General features: G+C 46.2%; 1 protein-coding gene across 4 annotated transcripts in view; it reads left to right on the top strand.

Annotated features, from left to right (window-relative positions):
• The window catches only part of Mbnl2 (muscleblind like splicing regulator 2), a 145,228-nt gene that overhangs the window by 90,576 nt on the left and 38,582 nt on the right, over positions 1–16,070 (top strand). For all 4 annotated transcript variants that reach the window (XM_050150446.1, XM_050150443.1, XM_050150444.1 and 1 more), the window contains exons 3-5: positions 2,303–2,467; positions 9,534–9,734; positions 12,612–12,875. In XM_050150446.1, the coding sequence (XP_050006403.1) occupies positions 2,303–2,467; positions 9,534–9,734; positions 12,612–12,875 (630 nt within the window). The remainder of the gene's footprint in view (positions 1–2,302; positions 2,468–9,533; positions 9,735–12,611; positions 12,876–16,070) is intronic.

The raw sequence follows: 16,070 nt of genomic DNA, 5'->3' as shown, positions 1-16,070 counted from the left end.
TCAACACCATTCTGTACTCAGAGTGTGTCAGTGAGGACAGCGGGAAACTGGATTAATCCTCATGGAAAGAGGAATCCTTCAATAGATGATGGATCTAATGGTGTAAACCATGTTCTATCACCAGAAAAAAATGGCTAATATAGTTCTCAGGGGCTCTGGTTGTAAGAAGAAATAGTTGCATCAATAAGAAAACCATATTTTCCAGCCATTTGAAGTCAGTTTCAATAGCAACAAAGCATGGGATTAGAAGAACAGTGGTCAAATTGATAATTATACCTCTGAACATTCTACCATCATGATGCATCGTGGGCATTTTGCTGATTTCACCACACACACACACACACACACACACACACACACACATTCCTGCTTCTCCAGCCCCTGCATTCCCCACACCTACACACCTGTGTACACAGAGCCACACGTGCGTCAGGTGTGCAGTCACTTGGTTGTCTGGTGCCAAGTGCAGAGTGTCTGGCTGAACAGTTGGGGCTCTTAGCTTTTGTATGGGAACCTTCCTGTGTTGGATGCCCCTGCGCTCCGGCTGATGAGAAGTGGCTGTTTCAGGTCCCCTCCGTGTGTTTCGGTCGCCTTCCTTCACAGACAGAATTCATCCTGGACATCAGGCGTCAAGGCAGCTGACTCACCAACTGGCTGCACCCTGAGATGAAGGAGCTGGCCCCATTGGAATGCTCTCCCGGAGGCTGGGGGCGGGATCGTCAAGAGAGAAAGGAGGGCTGGGGAGTGGAAGATGACTGAAGTGAGCTCACAGGAGTGGAGGGACCCCGGAAGTCACGGAGCCTTGAGTAAAGCTAGAATTCAGAAATGAAGACAAAAAGGTGTCCGGAGAAGATGTGCAGCGGATCAGAGAGAGGGCGAGGGAGGGTAGAGTCAAGTCCAGAAACTGCTCCAGCTTCCCTGGTGCCCTTGCAGTGAACTGGGCCTTACGATGTCTGTTTGCACGCAGGAATCAGAGTAGGAAAATCCATAACAAGAACCTGAGGCTAAGGATCTGATGTTGCTTACTCTGAAGATTTGTGAAATATCAATCGTTTTTGTGCTTATCCCCAAGACAGTGAGGCAGTTGTTGACACCGTTGAGTGGACATGGCTTCAAGATGGCACAGGTTCATGACACAGACCGCCAGACTGAGCCTGGGGCTCAGGTCTGCCAGTCGCCATGGCTTCTAGGGGAAATTCTCACTAGAGGAGAAGCTAGGGAATGCCAGAAGTGCAGCTGGAATTAGGGAAACACAGAATTCCAGATGTTCTGCATCAGCGTCGCTGTAAACAAACTCATTCCTCCAGCTCCACCAGGCTTGCCTTAATTTCTATTTTATCTGATAAACAGACCCATACTCTTTTTTTGCCTGGTTGCAAATAGACTAATTCTTTAGGGAATGGTGATATTCCAACTGACTAACACAGCTTGCTGCTCTTTCTCTGGAAATTGCATAATTCACACATCAACGTAATTCTCCTATGACTGGTAGTTTTGCAAACTTTGGAACTTTGCAATCCCGTATGCAATTACTTTTCAGGTCTGATTGTATACACACCCGTCACCTGCTGGTTTATTTGCTTTTTTTTCTCCTCTCATTTTACCAGTTTCCATGTTCCGACGATAACACAGTCGTGAAGACTCCTAATTCTGTCACGCTGCGGGAGTCTCCTTTCCTGGGGAAGGGCGGGGAAAGGGTGGCAGCTCTGTTTATGTATCCGGCCCACAGGTGTTTGTCCCAGCTCGCACTGAGCTAGCGCCTGGGTGGGTTTCAGCAAGCAGTTCCCGGAGTTCTGTTCCCATCGCCTCACCAGCAACAGCTGCAGACTGCTTGCTGTGTTTGGGCTGGTCTAGAACTCGCACCCCAAACCCTGACTCTCATCTCCGCCACACGTGTGTAGCAGCCCGCTCTTCATGTTTCCGTCACTCAAGCATGTACAGACCAGGGAGCAACAAAGACCTTGTGGGTCAAGATAAGTGTGCCTCTCTGATTGTGAAGGCCTTCCTCTTTGCTCTCGGCTGGCATCAATTTGAAATGAGTTGTCTAGGTTTGACATAAAGAAAAATAGAAGGAAGAAAGGGAAGGAGGGAGAAGGGGAAGGAAGAAAGAGGAATGGGTGGGACCTTGAAAATCATGTAATATTTGACTCGTTCTTTGTAACACACATGCACACACGCACGCACACACGCACAGCCTTGGAAGATAAGAAATGAAAGTAATGACGTAATGACTGTGACATTGCTGGCACTGGAGTGGCTAGCTCCCGACTGCAGTCCTAACCCCAGGTTGTCCATTTTGCAGGGCCGCTGTTCGAGAGAGAACTGCAAGTACCTCCACCCTCCAACACACTTAAAAACTCAACTAGAAATTAATGGGAGGAACAATTTGATCCAGCAAAAGACCGCAGCAGCGATGCTTGCCCAGCAGATGCAATTTATGTTTCCAGGAACGCCACTCCATCCTGTGGTGAGTGTACCTTCTATAAGGATGGGCGGGTGACTGCCCGGGCAGTGCCGCGTGACCGAAAATGACCTCCCCTTACTCGGTCGCTTTGGTTGCGATTACAGCGGATAGCTCTGAATTGCAATGGGTGCTAAAAATGAGCTGCGTGTTTTTCTCTTCATTTAATAGAAATGGGGCAAGGACTTCTGATCAATACCTGGGAAATTTCTACCACGCCAGCTCTTTCTCATCAGTGAACTCTGCATTTCAGACCGGCTTCATATGGAAATCGGTCCACATTTCTGCTTGGAGTTTGTGATGTCTGGCTATGTGTCAGCAGAGGTCGTGATGCCTAAAATAAGTTTAGCGATGTATTGGGTATTTTATGAGGTTAAGGGCATCATCTAAGGAAGAGGAAAGGGAGACTGGAGACGAACGGGCTCTCCAGTATCATGCAGCTGATATGTTGAACTTGAGCTAGGCCATTAGCCAGGGTGCTCTGCACAGCTTGCTCCAGCTGGAGGCCGACAGCTGCTGCATCAGAACGGATGTTGTCAGCAGCCACACACCAGGAGATGGCCTCCTCACTTAGTCTTCTGTCTCCCCCAAGCCTGTAAAGGGTGTGGTAGCTGCTGCAACAAGAACCCCAGATTCCATGTCCCAGGGAGTTGAGTGGAAGAATATGTACGGTGTAATATTTTTTTCCTCCATGTCAATGTTTGAGCCTACCACTTTAAAGGTCTTGAAATTGTTTAGAAGTAAGGCCCTCGGGGAGAAAGGAGTGCATCCGACGCCAGTGGGTTTCATTTACAGTGTGAATTATGTGTCAAAAGCAAGGTGATTTTTAAAGAAGCCAAAGTGAGTGGATTCTCACAAAAGATTACTCCACAGCAATCAGTCCGTATTGTAATAAAGGTCTGTGTACGAGTGAGTGCAACTAAATCAGAAAGGGAGGTGACCAGCGAACACCACTTCCTCTGCATGAGGTGGGTGGGGGAGAGGAGGATAGGCAGGAAGAGTGGAGAGACCTTAGCCATTTTCTGGAAGTTCCACAATTCACCTTTGCCCAGAGTGGGGGTAATGCAGGCGATTCCAAGGTAAAACAGACACAGCCTCTGAGGATAGACAGATGCGAGCACAGGGCTGAGGAAGAGCCAGGCAGAAGAGAGAAGGAGATTGCCCAAGAAATGGTTAACTGAAGGAAAGGGGTATCAGTAAGCCATCACACAGGCCCCAACAGAGCTGTACCAGACGGGCAGACCTAAGGCACGCGGAGCTCAATCGAAACACCGGCCATTTCAGTGATTCTGTTTAAAACTCCGCCATGCATAATTTAAGATTCATTTTTTGATGTGCACATAAAATTGGTTTTATTAAATTACCTAAATGTTAAAATAATGTACTTATACATATCAACTGATGTCTATGGCAGTAAATTTAATATGAGCCAGGTCGATGTAACAGCGGCATGTTATGTATCTCAGTCATTCAAACTACACACTTCCTGTTTGTAGAATTAATAAGAATCGACCCTCGTACTCAGTCCTGTTCATACTAATAAGAAAAATATATTCATGCCGTAAATATTATTTGAACTATTTAAGAGTTCTTTCATGTATTTTTGTATCTACCTCAGATATCAATCAGAAGTTGATCACTATTCTATAAAAAAAGAATGGCCCACTTAAATATTTCAATACTGGTTTCAAAATCACAAGAAGTACTAGAGTACAGAATGTGCTGAATCTAATATTCAACAACTTACCAACAAATTATTTTCCTTAGAATTTTAGAGATGAATTTGTGTCCTAGTCAGCTAACTAAATAATGGCCCTCACAGTTCTTGCTTTGTATAGATGCTGATAGGCAGGTGATAGGTAGATGATGAATGGATGGATGGATGGATGGATGGATGGATGAGGGGGAGGGGGAGGAGCACAGGGTCTTTGCAGTTGCAATTACAGTCCACAGATGGTGAGGTTCTCTCAGAGTAAATGTAGTCACGGTGTCCTTAGAAGATAGATGAGATGGACAAGGTGGGGTTGGTCCAGACAGAAGACCACATGTCCACAGAGGCAGAGACTTGGTATGGTCACAAGCCAAGAAAAGCCAGCAGCCACCAGCAGATGGAAGCGACAAATGACGGATGTTCTCCCCCAGAGTCTCCAGAGGGACCGTGCTCTGCCAGTGTCTTGCTGATAGCGCGACAAAGCTGTTTTCTGGCTTGCGGCCTTCTGCACCCTGACAGGATAAATGAGCGTCGTATGGCTCGGCCGCAAGAGTCAACTCAACAGCAAATAAACTGATGATCAAAGAAGCGAGAACCAATCCATTTGGTCTCCTCCCAGCCTCAACTTCTTCACGGGGCCGCTTCTTTTTCCTTTCTGCCTCCCGTCCGTCCCTCGAGTCATTCCATGGAACTCTCTCCACAATATTCTTCTATATTCCAAGCTAGTGGCTGTTTTTTCCTTCCTTGTTAGTCCGAATGCTTGATTACCCATACTCCCCATGTCGAAGCTCTCCCCTCTCAGGGTGACATGATTTCGGGGTTTGTATTAGGCAAGGTTCTCTAGAGGAACAGATGATAAGGGGACCCCCTAGACTGCTAGCTTCCACAGTAGGGATAAGTGAGCCCTCCAACATGGACCTGGAGAGGCAGATCACCATGTAGCTGCCAAGTCCAGGAAGCTGAGCGGGTTCTCTCTGGCACTGAAAGCCTGGAAGGTATCTCAAGAACTGCAGGCATTAGCTCCATGTTGAAAGGTGGAAGAAGCCGGAGTCGGCTGTGATTGGAGAATTACAGCAACGGCAATAGACATCCTCGGAAAGGCCAGGGCTGCCTTGGTTTGGGCTTTAGCTTAGGAAGCAAACATTTCGTTTGTGCTTCTCTTTGGCTGATTCCCCTCCACCCTCTGCTCCTGTCTCCACCCCACCCCAGTACCTGAGGACCTTAAATTTTCCTCATGTCACTAGGCCTAATGACTTCAATATTTAATTTTGACTGTGGCCCATAAAGTCCCGTGAATTCTACTTTCCACACAGCCCTGGCTGCCTTAGAACTGCACTAGGAAGGTAGAGAAGAGAAAAGCAGGAATATGGAGGGAACGCAGAGGAAGAAAACACTAAGACCAGCCCTGCAGAAGAGATTTTCTTCACGAAGCCTTTCTGTGGATCTTCCCTCGGGCCTCTTCAGCTGTGTGTTCGCACTGAGCGCTGACAGGCACCAACCGGAAAGTGTCTTAGACCTCTTGGCGGCTGCACCATGCAGAAACTACAAGCTTATCATCCAGACTGGAGCTGGTGTGGTCCCAAGAATGGGGTCCTCCGGAGTGCCTGCTCTGCTCCTGTCTCAGCTGCCCGTGGAAAACCGATCTCAGACGCCATGATCCGTGGCTGGCATGGATCCTCTCTCAGGCATTTCATCTTCAACCAGGATCTCAGAGCCACTTTTCCTAGACAGTAGGAACCGCCAGCGCTGCTCAGAGCAGGCCCGCACATCTCATCTACAGAAGGCTCAAGCCAGTGCTTGCTGTCTGTGCTCCAAAGTTATGTGGACATGGTATATTGATTCCAAGCGGCCTGATCTGGGGAATGCTCAGGAGTGGACGTCAGCCCACGCTGGGAGGCAGGAGACCAGGATGCTTTGCTTAGACTCACCCTCAGTAGCGTTGGCTGGGGCTTAACCTTTCAGGATCTGCTCTCTGACCAGCTCTCACCTGCAAGGCTGTAATTCCTTCTGCTGTGCTTGCTTCTCATGGCTTAGTTTGGGGAGATTAAAGAAAACAGCATGCGTGACAACGCTTTGAACACGCTGGAACCATGCACAGATGCAGAGTGCGATGGTGTGGCCCACGACTGCTACAGAACGCACGTCTCAGCAGATGACCTCACGTGTCTTCACTCACCGACTTCAACGGAGAGCACTCTGCGTGCTAAAATGATGCTGTCTAATGTCTAATAGATCTGTCTTCATAAGGCCTGTGAACTCTTAAACATTTGAGTTTCCCACCATAGAGAGTATTTTCCCAACGTACATTTTTTTTTAAAAAAATGAAGACCAGATACTTGCTGCAGTTAAATTGCACGTTTCACATCTGTTGAGTGTATTGCTGTGCTGATTACACTCACATTAGAGAAACACTAGATAATTGGAGGCAGAGACCGTGATGATGTGAGTGTGTATGCCGCCGATGACAGCAGCTATTTATAGAGGTTGGACGGTGGGAAATAGAAGAGAAGCTGCCGTTTGTGCAGTTGAGCCTTTCGGTGCTCTGATGTGTCCATTGCAGGGGAGAAGGCTGAAAACTCAGACATGTCAGTTTCCTCTTCAGGAAGCAGAAATAAGCGGGGAAGGACTGGACTTGAACATGGGTCTCTCAGCATCTAAATCCTGCCATTGCTTTTCTCTTCAGTGGCATTATGTCCTAGCGGAATGTTGCCATTATCATCCGAAATGCACAATTAATAGATTTCAGGACATTAATATATTTCAGGTGAACAAATAGCACAGCTTTGAATGCCCAATTTGACATTTTTTTAATAAGTTCGTTGATATCAAAAAGGGTTTTGGAAAATACATCTTGAGGTTCTCGCTTGTAGACAGATATCCAAGGGCCAATGTGCGGTTATATCACCATGATCATCTGTGGGAGAAGAGAGCTGGAAATCTACATGAATTAAAAAAAAAAAAAGAGGGGCTGGAGAGATGGCTCAGCAGTTAAGAGTGCTTGCCAGTTTTCCACAGGACCCAAACTTATAAGGCAGGTACTAGAGCTCCAGGGGTATCTAAACCTCTCCTGTGACCTCATGGACACCTTTAAACACACACGGCATACACGTGCACAGGCACTGTGAAATAAATAAATGCAAAAAGAAAGCATTTACATCCAGAAAAATCAAACCAGAGGTGCTCATGGGAGTTTCCATTTGTGTGAATACTAGCTTTGTCCATTCTTCTTTGAATTGAATCATGTAGTACGAATATAGCTTTTAATACCTATTTTCATTCCTCATTTTTGAGAATGGTCCCCAAATCTGGTCACACACTCTTCATATAGTAAGGCTTTTAACTGCCGAGACCTATTCCAGCAGCATTCGTGGCTTTAGGAATCGCACGCCCCCCAGGGCAGTTCAGATACAATGGGCCCATTGAATCACTGATGTGTGTGGTCTCTCAAGGTCGATATTTTTAATCCTAAAAAAATATATAGACCTTATACTATTAGGTTACTTTTTTCCATAGTACTGAATTACCAAAGGGACAGTTACAAAACGCCATAGCACTCCAGTGGGTAACACGTCCCATCCACGGAAAATCCTGCAGAAAGTCCAGGAGGAAAACACGCGAAACCAGCAGCCCCTTTCAGTGTGCGGAGCTCGTGTTGCAGTTTCTCCCAAAGCAAACATTATTTCCGAACCATAAAGCTGTAAGAGTTCCTCGTGGGAGAACTAGGCAGCGTTCCTCCCAGACCATTAGAATCCCCTTCTGTAGCTCTCAGCCGCTTCTCCAAAGACTTCGCAGCCTCTCTGGAAGTCTCTGCACCAACTGCCAATACTTTGCTGTCTCCCGACATGGTGATGTGGTCATTCGTAAGAGACATTGCTCCGTCGTCCTAAATGAAAATACACTCGCACAGACTGCTAGTTTTCCCATGTGCTAAACAACTCATCCGGGCCCTAGACAGACAACGAGAAGGTTACCCACAGTGTAAAAACAGAGAAACATTATGACCCACGGCAAAGGCGTAGCTCACTGCTGGAAAGTCATGTGACGACCTGGCTGGAAATATTGGGGAATTTATTGTGGAAACAAACAGTTTACACATTTGTCTGTAAGTCTGGGATGTAGCTCAGTGGAAAAGCACTTGCCTATCACATGGGAGACCTTAGCTTCAAGCCTCAACACTTCAAAAAAGAAAAAAAGAAATCTGTAGCTTAAAACCAAGCAAACAAATAAAGAGCCATTAGGTCCAGTTCAGTGTGCAGTTTATTCTTAGAAAAATCCTTGGAAACCATGTTAACAGTGGTTCTTCAAAGGTAAAAATGCATAGCTTAATTGGTGGCTCGTGCCTATAATCCCAGAAGGCTGAGGCGGGACAGTGCTGAGTTCACAGCCAGCATGAGCTATGTAATAGTTACCATCTATGCTGGGATGCATGTGGAGACTTTGTCTAAATAATAAATAAATGTGAAATAAGGTTTGTGGTCTAACTATGCATAATGTATTTTCTGAAAGACGGCATTATTTAGATGTCCGTTAGATGGAACTTTAAAAAATAATCATCTTCCCAGCCCACAGTGTGACTCTTCTTAGTGAGAACTGTAGTGATGGGAAGCACAGTCAGAGACTGGGTGTGCTTGTCCTTGCTTCTCTGACTGTGTGCCTCTGGGGTTTTAGAGGTCGTGTGATGAAATATTCACAATTGAAAACTGCAAGCTCTCCCATCCAACTTTTCCAGAATGGAAGGATGTATCCACCTATCGACACATAGTAGGGGTTAGCAACACGTAGTAGGTACACACAAAAGCGCCTATGAGTTGGGCATGTCAGTACTAGCGATGAAAGATGGGAACATACCGGTCAGCCTGAGCAAAATAGATCCCTAGGAAGTTAGCGTGTGAAAATGTGTGAGTTTGGCCAACTTGACTATCAAGCTATAATCAAGGGGTGTTTTAATTCATGTCCCCTGTAGAGACCTATAGGAAAATGCAGAGATGACCAGTCTATATGTTGTAGATCTTACTGCCTTTGGGTTAGAACTCTCAATAGCTTGGAATGATAGGTAATTTGGGTGTTCCTCTGATGCTCTCCAATATGTTGATATGGTTTGGGTAAGAAAGGATCGATAATGTTTTCACTTTTGAGGATCAAAAGATAAAAAGAAGAGGGAGTTATAAAAAGATAAAAAGTTCTAATGAACTTTTGTAATTAAGAGTTGAATTGTATAACTGATACAAAAAAATAATCTAGGCAGGAGAAATTTTTTTCTCAAATGGCATTTACTAGTGATTTGTGGAATTTTGCTCAACTGACACTTGTTGGTAAGTTTTGAACTAAACAAGTTTTTCCTGTGTTGTTTTCCTTTAACAGCCCACTTTTCCTGTAGGTCCCACCATAGGGACAAATACAGCTATTAGCTTTGCTCCTTACTTAGCGCCTGTCACCCCTGGAGTTGGGTTAGTCCCAACAGAGATTCTACCAACTACACCTGTCATTGTTCCCGGAAGTCCACCCGTCACTGTCCCGGGCTCAACTGCAACTCAGAAGCTTCTCAGGACTGATAAACTGGAGGTACTTCAATTATGCTTGTGTTCAGAAATGCATTTGTGGTAGAAATGTATGTCTGTTAGAATGGATGAACGCTTGTGACATAATTTCATCCTTCAGAAATTTCAGAATTTCATCCATGCACACACACAGAGTTGTAAACACTTGTATTCACAGTTCTTTAGTGTAAAATTAAAAGAATAACTTTGATATAAGCAAAAGTCCTTTAACATAGGTTCTATGCATAAGAAGAAAATATTGACCAGATACGGTGGCCTGTGTCTGTAATACCAGTACCAAGGAGCTGGAGTGAGAATCCTGCCACAGGTTCAAGTCCACACTGAGCTACAGAGAAGTCCTGGCCAGTGTGGGCTACAGAGTGGGACCCTGTCTCAAAACACTAGAAAAATGTCAACCAATAGAATATGGACATCATCAGGATATAAGTAGAGTCGGCTGTTGGTCTTCACACGCTCCCGCTGTGCACAGCGGCAAGAGCTCTTACCGGACTCCGGGAAGTTCTGAAAATGGTTAGAAGCCGACAGTCAGGGAAATGGGAGCACTTAAGGACAAGAGGACAAGAAAGTAGCACATCAGCTCCCAACAGTTGTATGAGTCAAGCATGGGTCCTCCAGCATGTTCCAGATGCCACAGCATCTTAATGGTGTTGCTGGTAAGTAGGATTTATGTGGTTATTGACAGGTTGCCTTTTACATATCATATTTAATTTAACATAACATATTTAATTTGACATAAATTCAAGTATTCTATAAAAATCAGGATTGAGTGCATGTATTTACACACACAAACATACACACATACACTTTTACATTTGGATCAAGCAAATCCTCCTGGGCTTTGTTGAATAAAATTTTTCTTTAATCAGAGCTAAGGATTTGCCTATTAACCCTGCTTCGCTATCCCAGTGATAGTCAACAGAGCATCCCATATGGCTATGTAAAGATCCTGATAGGTTTCTGAAAGGCTCCATTAATTCCAATATTGATTAGAATTATTAGGCAGTCTGTATATACTTAGAATGCAGGCCTATTGAGAATAGTCTTCCAGTGTGCATTCATTTAGATACTAATCAAATAAATCTTGAGGACAAGAAATGTTTATGGTCCCTGGCAAATGTTTTAGAATTTAGAATTCAGGATGTCAAACTTAGATATTTTTAAAAAATGCATTCTTTTCACTCAGCTTCTATCTGGAGTATATGGGTCTCTAGAGGAAGAGAATATAAATCCTATTTTTTTTTAACCATTTTGGAAACTTTAGGCTATGCTATGGCTCCTGAATCTGCCCTGAGGATGGAGGTGTTTGGGGCTCCACCTGCTGGGGCTGAGGGAGCTTAGATGCTCAGGATATGATAGTAAAAACCAAATAAAATGAGGAGAGGCAGGAGCCTTCACAGTCATTGAGCTTTGTCCCCATCCTCAGGGAGGTGAGCAGATGCGCCATCTTCCCAGAACTGTTTACACACTGTGCTCGCTTGGTCCATGGGTAAACCATCCTTCTGTGCCAGGACTCTGTAGCACCCTAAGATGATTATCCAAGTAGGGGTACCCAGCTGTCACATGTGTGTTGTGTAACCAGCACACAGGCACTATAAGGCATAGGTAGGTAGACTGACTGAAGAGACCCTGAACGGGAGAGAAGGGAAGAGAGGGAGGACAGGGAGGCAAGGGGAGAGTGAAAGGGAAGGGAAAAAAATGAGAAGAGAAAAGACTGTGTGTATGCAGAGCTATGGCCACACAAACATTGTAAAATGGAACAAAGAATGATAGTACATGATAGATAGATAGATAGATAGATAGATAGATAGATAGATAGATAGATAGATAGATGATAGATAGATAGATAGATGATGATAGATAGATAGATAGATAGATGATAGATAGATAGATAGATAGATAGATAGATAGATAGATGATAGATAGATAGATAGATAGATAGATAGATAGATAGATAGATAGATAGATAGATAGATGATAGATAGATAGATGATTGATAGATTGATAGATAGATAGATAGATGATAGATAGGTAATAGATAGATAATAGGTAGGTAGATAGATAGATGATAGATTGATAGATAGGTAGATAGATAGATAGATGATAGATGATAGATAGATAGATAGATAGATATAGATGATAGATAGATAGATAGATAGATAGAGATAGATAGATGGATGATAGGTAGAGATAGACAGATAGACGCGCACACACATGATGCGTGAGTTGTGTGATGGTGGATATGTTCATGTGTTATGATTCTTATAACTGTCATAAGTATTCAAAAACATGTATGTGAGTAATGAGAATCAATATGGCATTCTTTTCAGCAACAGTGGTGACTTTGTTCAATTATTTTTCCTTTGTTGTTTTAGGTAAAGAGCAGATTTCAGATAAAATTCTCCATTTCAATATTTACCCCAGAAAAAGGGACAAAGCAAAACCCAAATTAGTTTGTTAGAAATTTCGGTAACTTGGTTCGAGATCATAACAGTTTTCCCCTCTGTGAACCTAAAAGCACCATGAGGGGAAGTGGAAAGGGTGTTTCCTCGTTCTCCTTCCTCCTTTTCTCCCTCCTCCTCAACTACCTCCTCCCCCTCCTCTCCTGCCTCCCATTTCCCTTCCTCTCCCTCCTCCCAATTCCCCTTCCTCCTCCTCCTATTTCCTAACTAACCCCCTCCTCTCTCTCCTCTTATTCCCCTTCTCCCCTCCCTTCCATTCCCCTTCCTCCTATTCCTCTTCCTCCTCCTCCTCCTCCTCCTCCCCCTCCTCGCCCTCCCTCCTCCTCTCCCTGCTCCTGGTCCTCTCCCCCACCTTCCCCTCCGTGGGCACGGTGGGCACCAGGCTTTCTTCTGCAGCGCTCTGCTCTTTCCCCTTGTCTCAGGTATGCAGGGAGTTCCAGCGAGGAAACTGTGCCCGGGGAGAGACAGACTGCCGCTTTGCACACCCGGCAGACAGCACCATGCTCGACACAAACGACAACACCGTAACCGTTTGTATGGATTACATAAAGGGGCGTTGCATGAGGGAGAAATGCAAATATTTTCACCCTCCTGCACACTTGCAGGCCAAAATCAAAGCCGCGCAGCACCAAGCCAACCAGGCCGCGGTGGCCGCCCAGGCAGCCGCGGCCGCGGCCACAGTCATGGTAAGTGCACCGCCCGCGCCTGCACCGCACACCGCCTCTCAGGCCGCGGGTGGTGCTTGCGGGTGGGAAGGACAGCTGGGAGACGAGGCTGCCATTCCTGCTGCTCCGCTGCCTAAGTTCTGTTGTCATCCCCCCACCCCTTTTCGTTTTGTTCTGTTGTCCCCTCCCTTCTTCACAATAACTAAATCCCCAAGGTGCAGGGAACCCCGGCTGTGAGCTTTGTCCCTTCTTCCTGAGCACCCCGTTCCCTTTTTAACTGGGATCATGGGCCTAGGGCCTTAATGAATCAGAGGGCAGTCAAGAAAAGTCAAACTCAGAGAGCCCACAGGAAAACAACAGATGCGGCCAGCTGCCGAAGTCCCTCTAGAAGGGAACTGGAACCTCCAGAGATACCCAGCCAGACACCAGCTATTTTTCCTGTTGTCTCTTTGCCCTCACCCCGGGCAGTGCTTGCCAAGGCCCCCAGGGAGATGTCAAACCCAGTGGCAACTAAAGAGAGAGTGAAACTGGAAGCGAGCGAGTCGGTGCAAGACCTGTACCCAGGCTAGCCCTTCTCTGTCACTCTGGAACCAATGCTGCTACAGCTCCTGAATCTCACTGTCCCTTGGCCACCAAAAGCTTGTAAAGACTCCAGAATCCTAAGTCTCACCTATACTCTCAGGATCAGAACTTTAATTTTTAAAAAATAAATTCCCAGTTCGAACTGAGAAAGGTAGCTCATTGGTTAAGAGTATGCCCTGGTCTTTGGGAGAAGGAAAGTTTAACTCCCAGCCCTCACCTCAGGCGACTCCCAGTAGCCTAGAGCGCCATCTCCAGGAGGCTCTAACTGCCCTGACAAATGCACATCTTCAAACACAGACACACATAACATGTAACAATTCCCGGGTGTTTTGCTTGGTGTTGATATTGGAGAATCACATACCTAGACCACGCCCCAATCTTGGCCATATTGAGGAATCAAATGAATGGGTTAGAAAGGATCTGACATTGATCTTGACCCTAAAGCAGCTTTTCGGAGAGCTACGTGCTGGGCAGGGACCAGGGGCGTGTCCTCCAAGGTTTCCAGGTGGCTCAGCTCCTGGGTTCAGCCACATCTGAGAACCAGGGTGCTAGGATGCAGACATTTCTAGTGGATTCCTGAGAAATCTGCTTTAATGCAGTGGGCACAATGCAATCATTCGTGGACAGCATTAGAAGCCTGCCAGCCATGAAGGACCTGCTGGGTAGAGTAAATAAAGGAGCCTAGTTGCTGTGCCCTCGAGGAGCTTGGCATGTCCTAGTGGGAGCAGTAGTACTTCTCACTCACAGACTGAAAAACATGATGGGCTCGTGGGGGTAGGATGAACACAGGGGCCGGTCCTCCCTGGGAAAGAGTAGGTGGGACTTCAGAGAAAGGTGTCACCCAAAGCACGGTCTAGGTGCTGGAGAGACGGCTCAGTGGTTAAGAGCATTGATCGCTCTTCCAGAGAATTCAGGTTCTATCCTAAGCACCCACATGGTTCACAATCATCTGTACCTGCTGTTCCAGTGCACCCCACACCCTCTTCTGGTCCTCACAGACACCCAGGCAGGAGGCGCTCAGGCATACATGCAGGTCAAACACCCTTATATACACAATAAAAATAAATCTCTAAGAAGTTGTCTCGAGAACGCTTTCTAGCCTAGCAGATACAGTCCCACAGTGATGAGCACCCGAGATGAAAGGGGGGCTGCCACATCCCAACACCTCCTCTCCACTCAGCTCCCCTTATGTGAGCATTTGTGGAAGTCCAAACCTGTCCTAAGTGGTAGGGGCTCAGCAGAAAGACGCTCAGAGCTTGCCGGCTTTAGTGATTGTGTATATAGGGCTTGGTAGTCTGCGCCCTAGGTGTGTCGTTCCTCTACCTTCCTGGGGATTTCTCAGACTGCCTCTTAGTGTCTTTGTTTTTTCCCTTCTCATGTGTTCGGACAGTACAGACTCTCGGTCCCTGCACATGTGGGGCCACATGGGGCCACATGAGGGAGAAGTGCTGCCGTGGAAGAGCTTTAGGGAAATCGAGAACTCTGAAACTTGGAGACAGGGAGGAGGGATGGAAAGATAAAAACATGCAGATAATTCCATGGATATGAACAGTGAGTTATTTTTAGAGCAAATGTGTCCTTTACGTGTCTCTCAGTGTAGAGGACTCTGCTCCGTGTACTTAGTGAATGTCCTACCTCGTGAGAGTCCTCTATGTGGTCACTTTCAGACCAGCTCCAATTCAGTATTCTGGGAGTTGATTCTTGACCAGTAAGGTCATTCATGCATTTTGTAAGCCCTGCTAGGTACTCAGGCACTCCCTGGGCCAACTGGGCCTCTGGTATTGAGACAATGCTCAAATGACTTAAATGACCAAGTTTATTGACCAGTGACTTTTCTGCATCCATTAACACCCCAAGGGAAGGGAAGAAAGGCAGGACTTGGGGATGTCACGGCTGTGACCAGCTAGCAAGCTGTCTCTCCTTGTCTTCAGCCCCCCCCCCAGCATGTCAGTTCCACGTTCTGACACCAACTTCTCCCCATGAGACAGCCCATGGCTTGAGACATCTCTAGGGACACATTTTTACATCTGATGACAGAGAAAACAATGTTTTCAACACAGGCTCTAATTAAGGGGGAAAATCATTGTGATTTTGTCGTCTTTGTGGCTATCTCTGTGGTCAGAGTGATAGGAGCTGATTACCTGGGTCACAGTGGCCGGCTCTCAGTATAACATATGATAAGCTCTGGAGATCAATATGTAAATGTTTATCCCTGTAACTCAAACACCTGTGAAGATTAAAAACATGATAGTCACAGTGACTACCATGCTTAGCCCTGATTTTCTCCAACCTCCGGTTATGTCTGCCTGTTTTCTAGAAGCTGGAGTTCAGTCCCTGAATGGGGAGTGGGACCTAGTCTGGGTCAGCAGCCAGTGACCCAGGCTGGTGGGATATGAGCAGAAATGTCCATTCACCAACAGGTCATCCCTCAGCCTCAGTCTGAGCCATAGCTGTCTCTGCCATAGGCCCTCCTCCACACAGGTCATCCCTCAGCCTCACAGCCTGAGCCGTATGTAGCTGGCTCTGCCACACACCCTCCTTCACCCAGGTCATCCCTCAGCCTCACAGCCTGAGCCGTACATAGCTGGCTCTGCCACACACCCTCCTTCACCCAGGTCATCCCTCAGCCTCACA

This window comes from Alexandromys fortis, unplaced genomic scaffold, assembly GCF_014885135.2.
Source record: "Alexandromys fortis isolate MF-2015 unplaced genomic scaffold, M_Fortis_MF-2015_v1.1 scaffold_66, whole genome shotgun sequence".
Classification (NCBI taxonomy): Eukaryota; Metazoa; Chordata; class Mammalia; order Rodentia; family Cricetidae; genus Alexandromys; species Alexandromys fortis.
This window is presented reverse-complemented; position numbering and strand designations above follow the sequence as displayed.